The 18277-nt window shown below is 50.7% G+C and overlaps 5 protein-coding genes across 5 annotated transcripts; 1 reads left to right on the top strand and 4 right to left on the bottom strand.

Annotated features, from left to right (window-relative positions):
- Positions 1 to 1734: 1734 nt before the first annotated feature.
- CDV56_108631 (uncharacterized protein) lies at positions 1735 to 3846 on the top strand (the record flags this gene model as incomplete). Its single annotated transcript, XM_026762250.1, has 9 exons — positions 1735 to 2047; positions 2194 to 2432; positions 2480 to 2553; positions 2599 to 2697; positions 2744 to 2916; positions 2965 to 3128; positions 3174 to 3483; positions 3533 to 3723; positions 3775 to 3846. The coding sequence occupies 9 exons, from the start codon at positions 1735 to 1737 to the stop codon at positions 3844 to 3846; spliced, it is 1635 nt and encodes a 544-aa protein (XP_026617159.1).
- Positions 3847 to 3989: 143 nt separating this feature from the next.
- On the bottom strand, positions 3990 to 5808 carry CDV56_108587 (putative MFS hexose transporter; the record flags this gene model as incomplete). Its single annotated transcript, XM_026762206.1, has 5 exons — positions 3990 to 4486; positions 4537 to 4971; positions 5031 to 5392; positions 5448 to 5579; positions 5636 to 5808. 5 exons carry the CDS (start codon positions 5806 to 5808, stop codon positions 3990 to 3992), a joined length of 1599 nt encoding a protein of 532 aa, XP_026617158.1.
- A 3482-nt stretch (positions 5809 to 9290) lies between these two features.
- Positions 9291 to 10542, bottom strand: CDV56_108468 (putative sterigmatocystin biosynthesis cytochrome P450 monooxygenase; the record flags this gene model as incomplete). Its single annotated transcript, XM_026762087.1, has 4 exons — positions 9291 to 9395; positions 9442 to 9613; positions 9668 to 10116; positions 10162 to 10542. The coding sequence occupies 4 exons, from the start codon at positions 10540 to 10542 to the stop codon at positions 9291 to 9293; spliced, it is 1107 nt and encodes a 368-aa protein (XP_026617157.1).
- A 1001-nt stretch (positions 10543 to 11543) lies between these two features.
- On the bottom strand, positions 11544 to 13471 carry CDV56_108394 (putative MFS alpha-glucoside transporter; the record flags this gene model as incomplete). Its single annotated transcript, XM_026762013.1, has 6 exons — positions 11544 to 11617; positions 11669 to 11839; positions 11889 to 12351; positions 12422 to 12847; positions 12896 to 13195; positions 13256 to 13471. The coding sequence occupies 6 exons, from the start codon at positions 13469 to 13471 to the stop codon at positions 11544 to 11546; spliced, it is 1650 nt and encodes a 549-aa protein (XP_026617156.1).
- A 1246-nt stretch (positions 13472 to 14717) lies between these two features.
- Positions 14718 to 17484, bottom strand: CDV56_108291 (glycosyl hydrolase family protein; the record flags this gene model as incomplete). Its single annotated transcript, XM_026761910.1, has 3 exons — positions 14718 to 16650; positions 16734 to 17188; positions 17248 to 17484. 3 exons carry the CDS (start codon positions 17482 to 17484, stop codon positions 14718 to 14720), a joined length of 2625 nt encoding a protein of 874 aa, XP_026617155.1.
- Positions 17485 to 18277: the final 793 nt, after the last annotated feature.

The raw sequence follows: 18277 nt of genomic DNA, 5'->3' as shown, positions 1-18277 counted from the left end.
GGTTATAGTTTGGATTGGATGGTTGATTCTAGCAAGGTACGCCAGGAGATGTAATGGAAGTGGGTGGTAGGCGCACGATTGGGAGCTGAGCGAGAAAGGTGTCTGTTTATATGTTGGTATGGGCACCACTGCAATTGAGATGTGACCAGCTGAAAACATGCATGAAGCTCATCCCTACTATTGGGAATGGTCTCATTGAGTCTCCATAGGACTCGCTGTACGATTCGTCGACCCTGGGAGTTGTCACGTAAGGGATATTATAATGTTACACAGATCCACAACTAACGAGAAAAGTTCAAGTGTGATCATCACCGGGGTGCTTGTTCCTGCAGTGGCAAGCTGAATGGTTTGACAGACTCGTTGCCAGGCTGAGACTTGCATATGGAACTCTTCTTGGGCATTTGATGACCGCGAAACACTTGGTGCCCTACACCTGCGCTACAGTACGCGTCGCAGCTGATCGTTGGCAATTGCTCATTTTCTGGCTCTTGTTTTAAGACGCAGTTATTGAAATAAGAGATAAATAATCCGCAAGCAAAGTCCCAACGTCGATAGGCATTAGCTGGTTTCTTGACCCTGAAGACATACCTCCATGTAAGGGGTGGATACTGCTATGTTGCCAAAGAATGATGAGGGCGTTGGCTGGGTGAATTTATTCAGAATACATTGGCCCCCTGTGAACCACAGTTTCTAACTCAATTTCAAAGATCACACGCTGTTTAACAGACGATGGCTCCATTTGGTCTTTTCAACTCGATGGGGTGAAGGTTGACAAATTTGTAGCAGCATTTTCAGACGGCAATTCCATTCCACAAGATGGTATACAATGGCCTGGCCTGCTTCATGTTCAGGTGGTCGGTTCCCGAAAGAAAGGCCCAAATGACTTTTTAATCAGTAGAAGGAAAGTAACAATATAAGTGGGAATTCTCGACCTGAAGTCTGTTATGCTGGCAGCACAGCTTCCCTTTCATTAATACCACACCACATGGGTATATAAAGCCTGCATTGGCAATTCTTATGCTTAGAGCAAATCCAGCAGTCTCCGACTCAGAACTCTGATGCGCTTGTAGGATCATTATTCATCTAATAAAATAGACGAGGTTTTGGGAAAGAATAGAGCGAGTATAGAGGAAATTGGAGTAGGTGGTCCTCTGATTTCACCATGCGATGCCAGGGTGACGCAAGTTAACCCCACAAATGATGCCATCTAGCAATGAGGATAATGATTTCACACCAAAATTAACGTCTGAACTATATAAGATCAAAAAATCCAAAGTCTCTAAAGTGCCAAAATGCCAGATATCTCGCAATTCCAATAGATGCTGTTAATTGGGGGCAATAACCGTCTGGCCCTGCTGAAGGAGTCGGACGACTGATATCTTCGAGAAGATATACAGCCAACCTCCATGAGCAATGCAAGCCACAGATTGCGAGCTTGACGATGTAGATTGACCCAGAGCTTTTGTGTCAGTCTCGAGCGTGGTACATCAGGTGCCTTGGCGGGCGCTGGGCAGATGGTGCCATTGAATGTGACTGGCCAGGCAGGCAGGACACAGATGAAGAGACAGGAAGCACAAGATAATGCAGAATTAGAAAGGGCAATTGAGATATACGCGACAGTTGGCGTAAATGGCGTGCCAAATCGAGATCAATCCGATTGTCTACATATACAACGCTGATATTTAGTACAAGTTTCTGAAGAAAAGCATCAGGTTACCTACTCAGACAGTCAAGATGGCCAACGACAAGACGATCACGCAGAAGCTGGTAGAAGAGAGTGAAAGACAGTCCTATACAAACCCGCCTTCAAGCAATGAAGATCTCAAACCAAAACGTGACACGCAGGTGCGAGTCGAGTCCTACGAAGAGTCAATCGACCCACACTCAAACAACCCCTTCGCGGACCCAGAAGTGGCAGAGCGATATGCCCTGATCTATGACAAAGCACAGTACGAATGTCGCCATGTCTTCGATCCCAGCATGACATGGACACCGGAGGGAAGAAGCTGGTGTGCGCAAACTGGACTGGCATGTTTGTCTATGGGCGGTATGACACCTTTTCTCTGCTTCCATGGACCTGACTGATGCCAGCTAGTGTGTCATGTTCTTTGGTCTCCAGGTCGACCGAGGCAACCTCGTCCAGGCAGTGTCGGATAACTGTTGGATGACCTCAATTTGTCCACGAATGGTAAGGACGCACAAACCCGCTGGGGCAAATGTTGATGGCGACAGACTACAACACTGGAAACACGATCTTCTACGTTTCGTTTCTCCTGGCTGAATTGCCCTCTCAGCTCATCTCCAAGAAACTCGGTCCTGACCGGTGGATCCCCATGCAGATAACCGTGTGGTCTGTGGTCGCTACCGCGCAGTGTGCTTTGACCGGGAGGGGCTCGTTCTTTGCTACGCGCGCGTTGCTGGGCATCTTGGAGGTATGGATGTTCTTCTCTAGCAGTGACAGCGAGGCTGATAAGACTAGGGAGGATTCATACCAGATATCGTTCTCTGGCTCTCGTACTTCTACACGAGCCGGGAACTTCCAACTCGATTAGGGTATATCCCTTGGATAATGCCTGCTACTCATGACTGACTTTACAGCCTTTTCTGGACGGCTCTGTCCGCGACAACCATCATCACCTCGTTCATGGCATTCGGTCTTCTTCATATGCGGGGCGTGCTAGGATGGGCGGGCTGGAGGTAAGTCCGCCTCTCCATCCACTAACGGACGATACTCACAGCCCAGATGGCTCTTCCTCATCGAAGGGCTAGTAACCCTCCTCGTTGGACTCGCCTCCTTTTTCAAAATGCCCGCCTCGGCCGTCGACACAAAGAAATGGTTCCGGCCGAAAGGCTGGTTCACCGACCACGAGGTCAGGATCGTCGTGAACCGCGTCCTGCGCGATGATCCCTCAAAGGGTACGCCCTGATCATCCCCTCGTTGATCCAGTACTGATGACCCGGCAGGAGACATGCAAAACCGCCAGCCCATCACGCCGCGCATCCTCTGGAAAACCCTCCGCGACCACGATCTCTGGCCCATCTACGCTCTGGGGCTGACCGTGTACACGCCAATGGTGCCCGTGTCTTCGTACATCACACTCACCCTCAAGGGGCTGGGATTCAATACCGTAAGCCTACCCCTCAAACTGCTCCATGCGATACTGACAAGCTAGTTCGTGACAAACCTCCTTACGATCCCCTACAGCGTAGGCCACATCATCATGCTCCTCGGCCTGACCTGGTTAAGCGAGAGGCTGAACGAGCGCTCCCTCGTCGCAAGCCTCCAGAGCCTGTGGACGCTCCCCTGCATAATCGCACTGCGGGTTTGGTCGGGTACAATGAGCGATGCCTGGGGGACGTACTCCGTCGTCACGGTCTTGCTGTGTTACCCATACTGCCACGCGATCCTTGTAGGCTGGACATCGAAGAATGCGAATAATGTGGGGACGAGGTCTGTGTCGGCGGTTATTTACAATAGTAACTGTTCCGTGCATGAAGGAAATTTTGTGTTAAATTGGGCTAACTTGTGCAGTGTGCATGCAACTCGGCAACATCGTCGGAAACAATATCTATCGCGGTGACGATAAGCCTCAATACCGACGGGGAAATTCAGTGTTGGTCGGGATGAATGTGCTGGCTTTGGTGCTGTTTGTGTTTACGAAGGTTTATTATGTTCTGAGGAATCGGTATAGGGATCGTGTGTGGGCTGGGATGACTGAAGAGGTGACTATTTATGACTTCCGTCTATGACTCAAGATGACTGACAGTGTCTAGGAGCAACAAGACTATATCAAGAACAGCAAGGATACAGGGAGTAAGAGATTGGATTTTAGGTTTGCGCATTAGGTATCGACTACTCTTGTGACGGTGATACTTTGGGATTCAGAACACAGTATAAAAAGATGAGACTTCAGATTAAAGTATAGCTAGTATGAAACAAACCCAACACCACATCCACTACATCAGACATAAGTTGTCAAAGACAGCGATCAGGCAGCCGACTTGCCAGTAACAGTCTCGTGGTACGTCGCCTCAGCCTGGATCTCCTTCTCAACCTGGTGCAGATCAATGTGCGCCACGGCGTCGTCGCCGTCGAAGATCCGCGCCACCTCTTCCAGGGTGTTCCCCTTGGTTTCGACGTAGAAGAAGTAGACGAAGATCAGCTCGCAGAAGTCCCAGAGGGTGTAGAAGAGCATAAAGTTCCAGTGGTGGGGCAGGTTGGTCCAGGCGACCATGTTGGTCTGGTTACCGATGGCAAGAATAGCCTGGACGGCGATGTTCATAATCATCATGCCCTTGGCACGGAGCTTGAAGGGGAGGACCTCGAGGGCGTAGGCGATGAGCAGACCGGAGAAGCCGATGTCGTAGGAGACACCGAAGAGCCAGATGAAGACGAGCTGCGCGTAGCCAGCGTGGCTGTTGGTCTCGCCGGAGTTCTCGTAGACGGCCCCGGTGATGGTCCAGCACACGAAGGCGGCAACCATGCCTATGCCGGTTAGTTTGATGATGAACAGGATAAGACAAAGGGGGACAAACCTGTCATCGAGACCAGGAACAGGGGACGACGACCGAAGTTGTCGACCTGGGTGGCGGCGGCGACCGTTACAATGATATCGAGGATGGTTTTACCGGTACTGAGGGCCAGCTTCTGGTTCTGGCTGGTGATACCGGCACCCTCGTAGACCTGATTCATGTAGTTGGAGAACAGCGCGTTACCGGAGTACTGGGAGATGACACCAAGCGAGATGACAATGGCCAGACGCCAGAGGTTGCCCTTGGTGCGAAGGAAGTCGATGTAGCTGCTCTCGGCACCGGCCTCCTTCTCCAGACGGATGGTCTCCCTGATCTCACGGTATTCGAACTGCACGACGGTGTTGTTCACGTCGCCACCACCGTGGTACTTTGTGAGAACAGCGAGGGCCTCTTCGTGGCGCTCCTTGTCGACGAGGTAACGGGGGGATTCGGGGATCCCTAGATGCCACTCGGTTGAGCGCTAATCCGCCAATGAAGCGGTAGAAAGGATGACTTACACCAGATGAAAGTCAGCTGGATGATCGAAGGAATGATCTGCAGCAAGGTGATGGACCGCCAGGACCACTCGCTCTTGACGTACGAGGTACCCCAACCGATGACGGAGACGAGCAGAGCACCGGCGTTCCAAAGACAGTTGTAGATGGTGGTGACGGGCCCACGGTGCTGGGGGTGGACAATCTCGACGAGGAGCAGAGGAGAGCACATCTGGGCCAGGGAGTTGCCGAAACCCAGGATGAACCGACCGGCGATGTACATGCCGTAGCCGTTAGAGGCAGTGCCGACGACACCACCAATGCACATGAAAATGCACCCGATGATGATGGCGATTCTACGGCCGAAGCGATCGGCAATGTACGGACTGGAGGTCGGCGTTAGAATTGTCAACTCATGGCCAGAGGCTATAGAGAACATACGTGATGAACATGCCGATAATGGAACCGATGTTGAACATGTTGACCAGCAGACCCAGCCAGTTGCTCTGCTTCACCTTGGGGGAGAAGAACTCGGTCCAGGTGTCCATCATCTGCGAAGTATTGACAAGCATACTATAGTTGATGATAATTAGTCCCGCAATTGCTTTGTCCCCAGCAGAGATACGTACCCATCGTAACCCGTGGTGGCCGAAGCAACCATCAGCGCTGCCGTCAGGAGGTACAGCTTGCGCAGGTGAGGCTCTCTCTTCCAGTCGACTTTCTCAAACTGGGGAGCCTCAGCCTGGGCGATCTGCACCTTGGCCTCTGCGCCCTTGGCGCCGATGTTGGCGATCTGAACCATTGTGACTGTGTTGCGAACAAATGCACCTCTGGGACGAACTCGAGAGGACTGATCAAGAGCGAGAAAATGGCGGGGTAGAAGCTACATATTATAGCTCTCAATCTGGGGACTCGGGAGAGACACGAGGATGGAGCACACTGGCCTTGACCCGACTTGGACAAAGCTTGGGACGAAGCAAAGCATAGCAGAAGGGCTAGAGGGGAAAACATGGACGCCACCAGCTGGCATGATTGATTGGTGTGATGAATTGAGCCGGAGACTACGCTGTCTACCGTGTCTAGCGTGATATCCGGGGTAAAACGAGGACGAACTGGATAAAAGGGTCGAGCAGACTGGGATCAGAAAGGGATAGGCGAACAGCGCACGAGAGGTGATTGGGTTGAACGAGCAAGCCAAGGAGCACATGGACAAGCCAACATCAGGGCCAGAGCTCTTGGCGTCTCGCTTGCGCTGACGGTTTCTTCGGCTGGACGGGCCGCATTCTTTCTCTCAGCTTTGGTCAGTAGACTGTAGACAATGCTGCTGTTGGAAAGCTAGACTGGCAGATGTGTGGTTCTTATTCATGCCATCGAGATATCTCAATATGTTCTCAACTGAGCGGATAACTCTTGATATCTGAAAGAAACGGAACATCTGTCGAAATTTCTCCGTGTCAGGCAGCCTTGGCCTTCTAGTCCTGTAGGCTCCACCAGCTGTGTCTCTCTCCCCGGATAAAAGATCGGATCTTCAGGATAAACTCGAGCCCTACAAAGGGCCAGCAGAGATGGACGTATTCGGTTAGTTCTCCGGACTTGACTCGTTTTGACTTTATCCCCGCATTCTCTTCTTCTTTCCTTGGGTCCCCCGTCTTTACCCTGCCAGCCCGTCTTCAGCCGAGGTTATCATTTGACGGCCCTTGCAACATATCTTAGCCTGTCGGCACTGCAATTCTGGACCCAACAGCCTGTATTCATTTCTATTGTTCTCAGGATGCTCTTCAGCCTGGAAAGTCCTTGAATGAGCCTGCCAGACATGCGAGTTAAGCGTCCAGGTCAAAATGTATCGACTAACGGGCTATAACGGCAAGACCCAATAATACGAGCATTCTTCCGGTCAGACGAGGCCAATCCTTTCAATATGAAACAGCAGATGCTCCGTATGCAGTCTGATATTTCCCCCTCGGTACTTGCCACCTGATACTCAAAGTTTAACTACAGAGATCAAATCAAATCTAGTGGTCATATTAACAGGGTCTTTGGCTCCTCCCAACACGAATTCAAGCCATGGTCCAAGTAGACCTCGCGCCACTGTTAGTATCCAAAGGGTGAGTCAAGTGTCAAAGCTGAAAGTATGGGATGTACTCTGTAAACGGGCCGTTACGCCGGCACAGGAAAGTTGCACGTACACAGCAACATAAGGCCTTTGGGCTATGTTCAGGACGGGACTCCCAAAATAGCGGCGAGACGCTACATTAAGCGAAACATCGCTTGCCACTACTCGTTGACGATGTGAGATACAAGCCGTGTGGCCTGGAGCTGGCCACACAAGCCAACCGTGGCGATAGTTATCTGGGCCTCTGGGGTGCATGATCGGATGGATCTCGGTCAGAGAGTAGCTCATCTATTGCTCGAAAGTCTGGCCCGATGAGGAGGAGACTGGGAACCCGTGACAGGACTAGACTGAAGGGCACAGAAACATGTCTTCCCGGACCAGGGAGAACGGAGAGCTACTGGTATACCGGTTATTGAGTGGAGCTGTTGATTAGGCTATCAGGTTGCCTGTCCCATCAGAACAGCTGACTCTTACCAGCTTCCGTGGCAAATCTCGGTGAATAGATCATGAGATAGTAGCTTTTCTTGATAGCCATAGGCAGATTTTGATTTAGGCGACCATTGCACCAGCAGAGTACTTACGTTTCGGCTCCGGGTGAGTCAGGCCCTGCGAAGATAGCTGGGAATTAGCCCAAGGCAGAGTAACAAGGATGTATCTACTCCGTATTCTTTCTGCCATTTGGGTGGAAATGCTGCTTGCTCGTCTCGCTTCTCTTCCCTGATGTACATTCATGATCCCTGCCTCCCTGTCGGGTAGCCACCGATCTCCTTTATGGCAAGGTTCCATTCCTGTATGTCCGCCCTGCTGGGATTGATTTCAAAGCAGACATGATTTACGACACGTACCAATTGCGTGTATAGCATAGCAATAGTTCTGTTGGTAGGTCTGTGCTTTCATTCCAAATACTGCCTCCCGCTCCGTCAGGCAGTAGAGCTCAGATAACAGACTATTTGGCCCTCAGCATCTGTTGGCACCAATCTGGTCTTGATACAGGTATCTTCAAGGCGCTGAAATGAGCCTGTTCAATCGGCCGTGCGTGGACCGGCCGTCCATCCACGGTTCTCCACGATCCTGCCAACCGATTCCATTTTTCGGACCCTTGCCCCCTTGGAAACGATATCAGCTCAGATTTAGAACAATAGATATTCACGCCCAGCGCCATCATGTCCGGTTTGATTGGTAGGGCGACTCGCTCATTGACATCTTACCATGCCTCTCCTGACCCCTCGTGTCGCGCACAGGCTCAGGGGAGCACGACTGAAAGCCCCTGAGCACGATATGGCCTACATTCTCATTTGCTAGAAGCGATTCCTGACTCTGATAAAATATCATCAGTTTGGATTCGGGCTGAAAATGGTCTTGAGAGGTCTATGCCATTGCTTGCACATTACCCAAGGCTCATTGCCGGTGTCAATTAGTCTCAGCTATTGTGACCGACTGGTGAGCGTCCATTTCTTATCATTGACAATGCGGCACCTTTCACTGAATGTCTTGTCTTCTTATCTAGGTACCCCTGATGCACGAGTCCAAAACCCTTCGATCCGGGAGTGGTCACCAAGATCAGCTTTAATCCGCACATGAGATTAATCATATCAGATTTGGAATGTGTATAGTCGACTCCGGGTCTTTCTGGTCACCTTCACCCATAAGGTAAACGTTGACACAGACTCAAGGATCAGACCGCGAGCATTGAGATCCAAATGCATATTGATGAACAGTCAATGATTCATCCCACAGACCCAGATGGGGTCATAGCCGATTGCCAGAGACGACTGGAAGGTGATATCTTCATACCGGGTCCCAAGTCCATGCATGCAATTGATTGAACAGATCCTTGGTACTGATGGCCTTCACATTTACGAAGACACAATGGTAAAAAGACACGGTAATAAAATTTCTGTTCACCTCAGCAACCTCGTGATACATGATCCCCAAGATCTTGCCGCAGGGTGAGCTTGCACATCAATGGACCCCTCTCCCAAACAGCAAATATCTTCTGGTCCTTCCAATCACGACTCCCCTCACACAGTTCCAAGTCGAAAGTCCAAAGCACCCGTGCAAGTACCATCCGCATCTCGGTGTAAGCCAGGTTCCTGCTGACGCAGTTCCGCGGCCCGATAGAAAATGGTTGAAACACGTCACGGTTGTCCGAGAAGAACGGCGAGGCTGGGTCATCGATAGCCGCTGGTAGCCATCGTCCAGGGATGAATTTGGTCCGCTTGGTGGAAATTTCTCGGAGACGAGTACGCGGCAGACTGGTGGCCAGGAACCTTGGTCTGAGAAATCAGTCGGGGCCCATTATATTCTCGATGGAAGACCTACGTTTGGGGGAATGTGGTAGCCCGAGATCCAGGTGGGCGCTTCTGTCCAACGCTGGACACCTCCCGGCACAGGAGGATACATCCGAAAGGCTTCGTTCAGGCACGCCAGCATGTATGGTAATTTTGCCGTGACCTGGTTGAATGTGATATCCGTCTCCGACGCAAAAGCCGCTCTCACCTCTCGCGTCACCTTGTCAAGCGCATCCGGGGTTCAAAGAAGCCAGTACGTAACGCCAGACAACAGCGCAGCAGTGGTCTTACTCCCCGCCAGAATCAGGATATTCGCGTCTGCCTCGAGTTCCTCCAGACTCAACCCTTCCTCATCACCGCCATGACGCAGCATCAAGTCCATAAAGTCCCCGCGGCCTTGTACCGCCGGGTTATTCAGTCGTTTACGCACAGTCGCCTTCGCGTGCTCGACCTGCTTGCTCCTCGCCTCCATGAACGAGCCCGGCACGAATGCGAGAAGCACTTTGAACAACACCGGATACTGATTCATCATTCGGAGAAACGGAATCGCCTTTATAAACCCAGACATAGTCGCTACCCAGTGATGATACTCCGAGATATCCAGTCCCTCAAACGGCTCGCCGAACGCAAGGTCCCCGATCAAGTCGAACGTCGTCAGATTATACCACTTGCCCATATCCGCCGCCGTTCCCGACTCCGCGAACCCCTTCAGTCGTTCATCAATTTATCGATGTACCGCGTGACGATTTACTCCTGTGGCTGCAGGCCTTCGGAAGCGAGCATGGTCAACGTCGTTGGCGCTGATGATGTCCCTGCCGCTGTTGGTGAAGATTTGCACTTTTGGTAGCTGGCGGTGGCCATGTCCGTAGATATCCTTCCAGGCTTCTGCGGTGATGAAGGATACCTCATCCGGGCCGAAGGGTACCACTTGGCCGTATCTTTCATGCCAGTAGCGAAGGTCTAGGTCTAGTCTTCCGCGGATGGCTGAAAGGTGCTGGAGGAGTGGAAATGCAATCCATGACTTTGGTCCGGGGATGTGGCTTAATGGGTGGAAGAAGATGGTTTTGATGGCTGACAAGAAGATATAAGAGATGTAGAGGAACGACACGGCGGTGAGTATTATGAACATCATGACCTATTTATGATTGCCAGAGACACTTTAGAAGGACCACCAGGCACTGCTCAGTCTTAAAAAGTTGTTGAGTGGGGAACTACATTTCCCAAGATGTTGCACAAAAGGCAAATACAGAGTAAGTGACACGGCATAGGCGTGATAACTTTGTGAATCCCATACCTTTAAACAAGAAATGGTCATCCTTATCTAACGGATGATTGGACATGCAAAGCTTGTATGATTGTATCACCAGGTCAGTTAGCAATCTGCACGATGCCAAAGCAGGTTATTTCACAATCCATAAGGGGCCTACACTTCAGCAAGGTCTCAAACTCTCTGGATCCTCTCGAGTGACCTTGATGGGCTCCTTTACTCTTAAATAACATTCCTGAAACCCCCTCTTACGACCCTAAAAAGAGAATCCTTATTTCTAACCTATATCTACCGCCTACTCCCTAATCGCTCCAACCAATCTAATGACCCTAATCCAGGGGGTCAAATTCGATGGTTAATAAAATGAATAGTTGAGACCTTTTTGAACTGTAGCCCAGACATGAATGGCTTGTATCAGCATGCAAGTGGGCGCAAGTGGGCTAGCAACAGGACGCCGGCCATGTTGTTTCGCAATCCGCAAGAGGCCTGAGTCCACATATACACATTAGGTGGCAGAAATGGCTGGACGGCTGCCTAAGTATCTGTAGATGATTTTTCTGGCCTGAAGCCAGGTCTCATCTTTTAGAAAGATGATGGTTTATCGCGCGTACGACTGGGGAGTTGTCATCTGGTGCGGGTTATATATTCCCTATGATCAGGTATGGAGAGGAATTTTAGAAAGAACCACAGATATACCTCCTGGCTGACAATAGCCTCAAGATCCATCCGATGCATCATTATGAGTATTGAACTTACAATATCACTGTCCAGGACCATATTACTATTGCACAATTATCCAATATCTCTACCTAGCGGAGACTACACTATACTAGAACTCAACGAAATGGGACTCCATCAATAGATATTTAGACAATATGTTCCGACGTTCCCATATTTCCCTCCTCCTCCTTAGACACGTACTCCTGCTGATTGGCAAACTCTGCCCGTTGGTTAGAATAGTAGATACGGAGCAAGGGGAGGAGTAACATACGGTCCACCTTTGTATATTTGAACTTTCTTGAGGGCACGCGGTGGTGAAAGAGCAAGTCAATCTCTCCAAAGGTGCGGTCCTTGGTCTCAGGAAGACGGAACCAGCACCAGATGTTGCAGAGGAGGTTGGTGCCAGCGTAGAAGAGGCCTGTCTTTGCTCCCCAGTTCCATGCTACAATATTCAAGGTCAGTTTTGTTCAGTGAGAAGTGCTGGAACTTACAAGAAGCAGCCACCATGCGCGGGGTCAGCGAGTTATTGAAGATGCCCGTCAGATTGTACACAAACCTCCCAATCACAATTGTCTTATACCTTAGCCGTCCCGAAGGTGTCTCTGCAACGATGGGGTAGCAGGCCGGTCCGACGGTAATCATATTGCAGAGAGTCGAAATGACCAGTAGGATGCCGATTGCCATCTGTGCGTCCTTGCTTTCCACCCAACCGAGGGCACCAATGACCACGAGGCAGACAAACATGAAAGACATGCCGCTCATGTAGATGGTTGCGCGGCCGAAGTGCGGGAAGAGAAGCCAGCAGATGATGCCGCCGATGATATAGCATGCAGAAAGGGAGATGTTGACATCGAATGCCTGCAGTTCACTGAATCCGGCAGCTTCGAGAAAGACGACTGAGTAACCGAGGATGGCATTGCCGCACAGGATTTGAGCCGCCCAGACGACGCAATTCTGGTAGATTGGGTTAGCAACTGAAGGACAATCCTCCACAACAAGACCGGATCCTGATTGAGCGACCTACAATTTCCGTTCGCCGCAGGTTCGTCCCCTTGAAGCATTCCAGGAAGCTTGCATTCGCCGTCTCCGCTTGCTCCAGCTCCGTTGTATGCCGAATATATGCCAGTGTAGCATCGACCTCTCGCTCTTTGTCTGGAGTGTCCTGTCGAAGGCGCATCAAACTCTTTCTCGCCTGGTCGATCTTACCCCGTCGGACGGCATTCCAGGGCGATTCAGGGGCAAAGTACGCTCCCACAAACAAGGGAATAGGCCAGATCCACTGTAAAACAAATGGTAGCCGCCAGCCTAGGTCTCCTTCAATGCTGGCGACGGCTCGGACAACACCAGACGACAGTAGAATACCAGCACCCCAGCACATGCAGACATAGGCTGTGACGTACGGCCGTAGGACGGTAGGGACGACTTCGGAAGCATACGTAGTCGAGAGGGTCTATCAAAAGACTCAGAATCATGCACTTCAATGGGGAGGTGGACGAACCTGAAAAACTCCCCATGAGATCCCACACATCGCCTCTCCCCAGGCCAGGACCGGCAACGAAGGCGCAAAAACAGGGATGAAGATCATAACAGCCATCCATACCATGAAGAACATCATTGTCGGTCGACAGCCAAACCGGTCTTGAGTGTAAGCGTTGACAAGTAACCCGGCCAACTGTCCTACCATGGACGAGTTCGACAGCCCCGACTGCCATGCTGCTGTGATAACCTTGGTTCCTGTTTTGGTTGAGAAGACGCCGAATCGGTCGATAAACTGGGATTGCCCATAGAAAGAGGTTATCTGCCGGTTCTTGTGTCAGATTTTACTCTTCCTCGTCAGATGGAGAAGCAAGCTACTGACGATGACCAGGTCGTATCCCTCCATAATCAGACTGGTAGAAAGGAACATGGCCCAGAAGACAGCCTTTTTGTACTTTGACAGGGCTTGTCTCACGGTGAGTAGGCGATCGGCTGCATCACTTTCCTGTGCATGGTGAATGAGCTCGAGCACATCGGGGTTGCCAGGGTTGAAGTTTCTCAGTTCGTTCTCGGACGGGACAACCGTTTCGTTACCCATGATGACGGTATGTGGATGGGACGATCACTGATAAGTTTAATGATCTCAGTGAGTGGAGACAGGGTTCTAGTCCGTTTGACGATCTGGGGAAACGGGCCGTTATAAAGACCATGGGATGTCGATCGTGTCCCCGCCGGAAGCAAGGAGAGGAGGAGGCCTCCATGGCCTTGTAAGGTTCATCTCCACCTCCCCCGGAGTCTCACGATGCTATGGGTGGCACGCTTTCTACCACAGTGGTGATGGTTGGGATTCGACTAACATGCCGACAAAGAACGGGGCTTCCCGCTGGGGTGTCTCTGCCTTTTGTTCCCTTCTGGTAGAGGAATCATGGGCTCGGCTGACCCCAGATTGTCCGGGGCAAAACTCCGGGGGTGGAGACCCGATCACCGTCTCCACCCCTTGACAGCTGATCCTCAGTACTTAGGCTGGCAATTGACTGTTCCAGCTTTATACATTCGGACGCTACGGTCAGGTTCTAATTCGCCCTCCGAATACTCATCGATCACTTTCTCCCCGGTTGGAAAGGGCTTTCTGCCGACATTGAGCCCATGGAAGCAACCCGCAAGGTGAATGCAGACGATCATAGTCCATATTTGCCATATATATCGACTGTAAATGCTGTACAGGATTGCAAAGTGCAAATTATACTGCGAAAGAGGGTTTAATTATTGTTCCCCGAGCGCAGGACCATTGCGCTTATGTTGCAAAGGCACGGGGATACCTCCAGTTAATATATATTAGCGAAAGAGCGCACTAATACGGTATCATTCAAAAGAGCCGAACATTGAATCCTATATTTTCGAATTCCGATAGGATGCAATCAAAGAAAGGAAGCTAATCCTATTTATTAGCACAGAACTGCCTAAGCTTAGTAGAAGAACTGGAGCTCCGGAAGTAGTCAAGATTGAGAAATAATAGGCCGACGGCACGCATCTCGGCCAGAATACGGAAAAGTCCCGGTGGATTCTCGAATAGTATTGCAGCCGATTAGCCAGCCTTCTGGGTGAACTGACATGGTACTGTCCTGGCAGTCGTAAGGTTAGAGTAAGACGGAGGCAATCCTTTTCAACCAATAAGTAGATGAGATAGGCTCTTAATCTCCCTCATTACGCTTGATCCCCTGTAAACAGACATGAAATGGCAAGGATCTAGAAACAACTCGTTATATGAAGTGCGTCCAAAGGCGAAAAAGCACGGTAAATTTATATAAATATATATTGAAAGCGAGGTCGGAAAGTTGCTTAATCTATCGTCCAGTCCACGTTAAACTGTCCTCAACGTCAAAGGCAGTCGCAAGAGATCCCACCGCAAGACGGTAGGTTCCAGGCTCCAACCGCCATTGGTTGACATCCTTATCCCAGTAGCTGAATGCATGTTTCTTACTCAAGAGGAGTGTCACTGTTTCCGACTCCCCAGGAAGTATCCATACTTTTGCATACCCCTTAAGCTCGCGAGCAGGACGCCACACCTTCGTGCTCTCTGGAGGAGATACATAGAGCTGGACAACCTCCTGACCCGGGTAAGTCCCAGTGTTCTTGACTTTGACTGAGATGGTCAGGTCAGAGTCGCATGCCTCCTCAGTCATGCCCCGGCCGCTGACAATGATGCCCGAGTATTCGAATGTAGTGTAAGACAACCCGTGACCAAATTCCCATTGCGCAGTGTGCTGGGATCGAGGATGTCTGTATCCTATCTGAATGCCTTCTTCATATTTGATTTCATATCCACGTTCGGTAAGTTGCGCAGGGAAGTTGTGGTAAGTAGGCACGTGCTCATCATCGAACTTCTTCGGCCACGTCGTCGCCAAGCGGCCGCTCGGGTTGGTTTTGCCAGTCAGGATATTAGCAATTGCCTGTCCGCCCTCCTGGCCAGGGAAGTGAGCATTGAGAATCGCGTCTACTTCATTCACAAAAGGCGATACGTCGATCGGATTGCCGCAGTTGAGGACCAAGACTGTCTTCTTGGAAACTGCCGTGACGGCTCTGATGAGCTTCACCTGGGGTTCGGACATGCTCATGGAATCAAGATCAAACCCTTCAGATTCGTATTGCTGATTTCGACCGGCAAATATGATGCTCACGTCTGATGTAGAAGCGACCTGGACGGCTTCGGATATCGACGCCCGCTCATCATTGAATTCCTCGTAGCACAGCGTTGCACCGTGAGGAGTGGGCTCGTAGTCGTTCTCCCGAGGGATACGGGCCTGACTCAGTAGGCGCACCAAGTAAGGCTTTCCAGCCTCCATGAATACAGAGGCGCGGTGTTCCAGGCGAGCTGGCTCGAAAAGGAAATCTTCCATTGTCACTTCATGTTGTTTCGGGACCGAAAGAACCGCCCTGCTCTCGACAAATAGAGAAGAGCTGCCCGTAACGCGAGCGGCTAAAGTGTGTGGGCCGGTCGTCTTGGGGGTAATGGTAGTTGAGATCTCGTAGCTGAAGCCCGGCTCTATCAGACCGGGTTTCAAGTTTCGAACCATGGCAACCACCGGAGTCTTCTGGTGTTCGGTGTACACGGGCAGATCAGAACCCTGGTTAAAATAAGAGACGTCAAAACCTGGGCTGCCATTCTTGGACAGAGTGTAATCCAGCGGCACAATGGGGACGGTTCTGTTTGTATTAACCCCTCGAGCATATTTCACCAATGAAGGGAAGGGGTGAGCGTCTTTCAAATAGTCCAATGGCTTTTGTAGGTACTGCGGAGGTGCACTGGCACTACCTCCGCCGCTCACGACGGGCTCACTGGCGGGGACACCAATGACTGCAATCTTGGGAGCACGACGCATGTCAAGAGGCAAGACATCCTGCTCATTTTTGAGAAGGACAATGCCTTCCGATGCGATCTGCAGGGCCAGTGCGTTCGTCTCCGGATTTACTTCAGATCTTTCAGGTTCCTGTGAGTGAGACTCGCGCGTCTTCTCGACCAACGAGAGAACTCGAGAAACACACTCATCGACCGCTTTTTCGTCAACAAGCCCGTCCCTTACAGCTGCTACAAGCTTTGGACCACGAAAGACGGATGGACCGGGCATCTCGAGGTCAAGCCCAGCATTAATGGATGCAGCACAAGATTTAGTGGCAAACCAATCGGATACCAGACATCCATTGTATGCCCATTCACCCCGCAATATCTCCTTCAGGAAAGGATGCTCTGTTGTATGTGTGCCATTCAGCTTATTGTAGCTGTGGCAGGTGTCAGAAATTTCATCCAAAAATCATGGCAAAAGTGGAAAAGCAATATGAGGGGATACTGCCTTGATACGTACCTAGCCATCAAGCCGTTTGGCTCACTTCTTCTCAACAACTCCTGGAAAGCAGCTACATATATCTCCCGAACAGTGCGGCTGTTGTGAGACTCGGCGACACTGTACTGTCTCCTTTTGAACTCACTCTCGTTGCAAGCAAAATGTTTCGGGCAAGCAGCGACCCCTTGTGACTGTATGCCGCGCACGACCCCGGCCGCAAGCTGACCAGATAGAAGAGGGTCTTCGCTGATACATTCAAAATTCCTCCCCCCTCGAGGATCGCGGTGAATGTTAATTGTTGGTCCGAGAATGACTTGTGCGGATTTCAATTTCGCTTGGTACGCCAATGCCCTTCCTAGTTCCTCCATGAGCGTATTATTCCAGGTCGCACCATATAAAGTCGAGCTTGGAAAAATGGCTGTTGGGACGCCGTGGTGAAGTTCGGAGCCTTTGACCCCGTTGACGGAGTCGACGAGCTAGACAATCATGGAGGCTAAGTCAGCCGTACAATGGAAGACACAGGGGATGTGCCTACCTTTAATGGAGGAATGTTCAATCGTGAAACTCCGCTCGAGTGAACAAAATCTGTTCCCGACAACAAGCCAACCTTCTCCTCTAGCGTCAATTCCGGTAGTAGGGAGGTGAAGTTCGGTTGCGCTGATCGTTCAGCGACCTCTCCTGTGCTCTCATCTTGGGAGCTTGGAGTACCAGCTCTAGAGGAATCAGATATTTCATCAACAGCGAGTGTTACAGCCTTGAGGTCGTTGCCCATTGCTGGGACTGAAGATGCCGATTCGACTTGCATGTTCGAACAACTGTAACCAGTTCTTGCCAACGCTCGAGCTGATAGATCAGAAGGGATCCGGTGGAATGAATAATGGAGAGACCTTGACGGATGAAGATATAAAATCCGCGATGGTAATATGAGTACGTAGCGTCGTCAAGTACCCCGACATCTTCTTTCCCGAAAGTTGGCTCGCCGTCCGTATTACAGGACCAGTAGAAGAAATTGGGAGATAGCCTAGATGGTCTCATTGGCTTTTGCTGAGGATAGTGGATAGCTGGAGGGCGGAGATGCCGGACAGTGGACGTGAAGGGTGGAGAGACGGACAGTCATGTGACACTACAACATCGGCTCACGTGAGCCTACAACGCCGTCCACACATTTTTCCTTCGTCCACTCTCGCATTCCACCTCAGCCACCTTCAGTCGTCCTCCCTCCAGTTCAAGATCCGGTGGCATTGTCATCGCTATTGATTCTGACGATCCACCTTCCACCTCTATGCGTCCCATTTGCTACGAAATTCATTCCATGCCTCAGTTGGATCTGAACTAAGATTAGATTACTATGCAGGTCGCATCAGCAAAGGCAACTAGGCGCGAGTCAAGGTCGCATAGGAAACAACCCTCTGGTCCATTCCTCTGTCATACTTGTGGGAAGGTATTTACACGAGTTGAAAATTTGACTCGACATGCGGAGAATCGTATGTGCAAAGTCCACCTCCATCTCTTAGACTGGATCCGTATGTACTGAAGTGAGGTTGTGGTAGACAAAACTACCGCCA

The sequence above is a fragment of the Aspergillus thermomutatus genome (assembly GCF_002237265.1).
Source record: "Aspergillus thermomutatus strain HMR AF 39 chromosome Unknown NODE_28, whole genome shotgun sequence".
NCBI classification, from domain to species: Eukaryota; Fungi; Ascomycota; class Eurotiomycetes; order Eurotiales; family Aspergillaceae; genus Aspergillus; species Aspergillus thermomutatus.
Note: the sequence above shows the minus strand (reverse complement) of the source record. Positions and strands in the feature narration are given on the sequence as shown.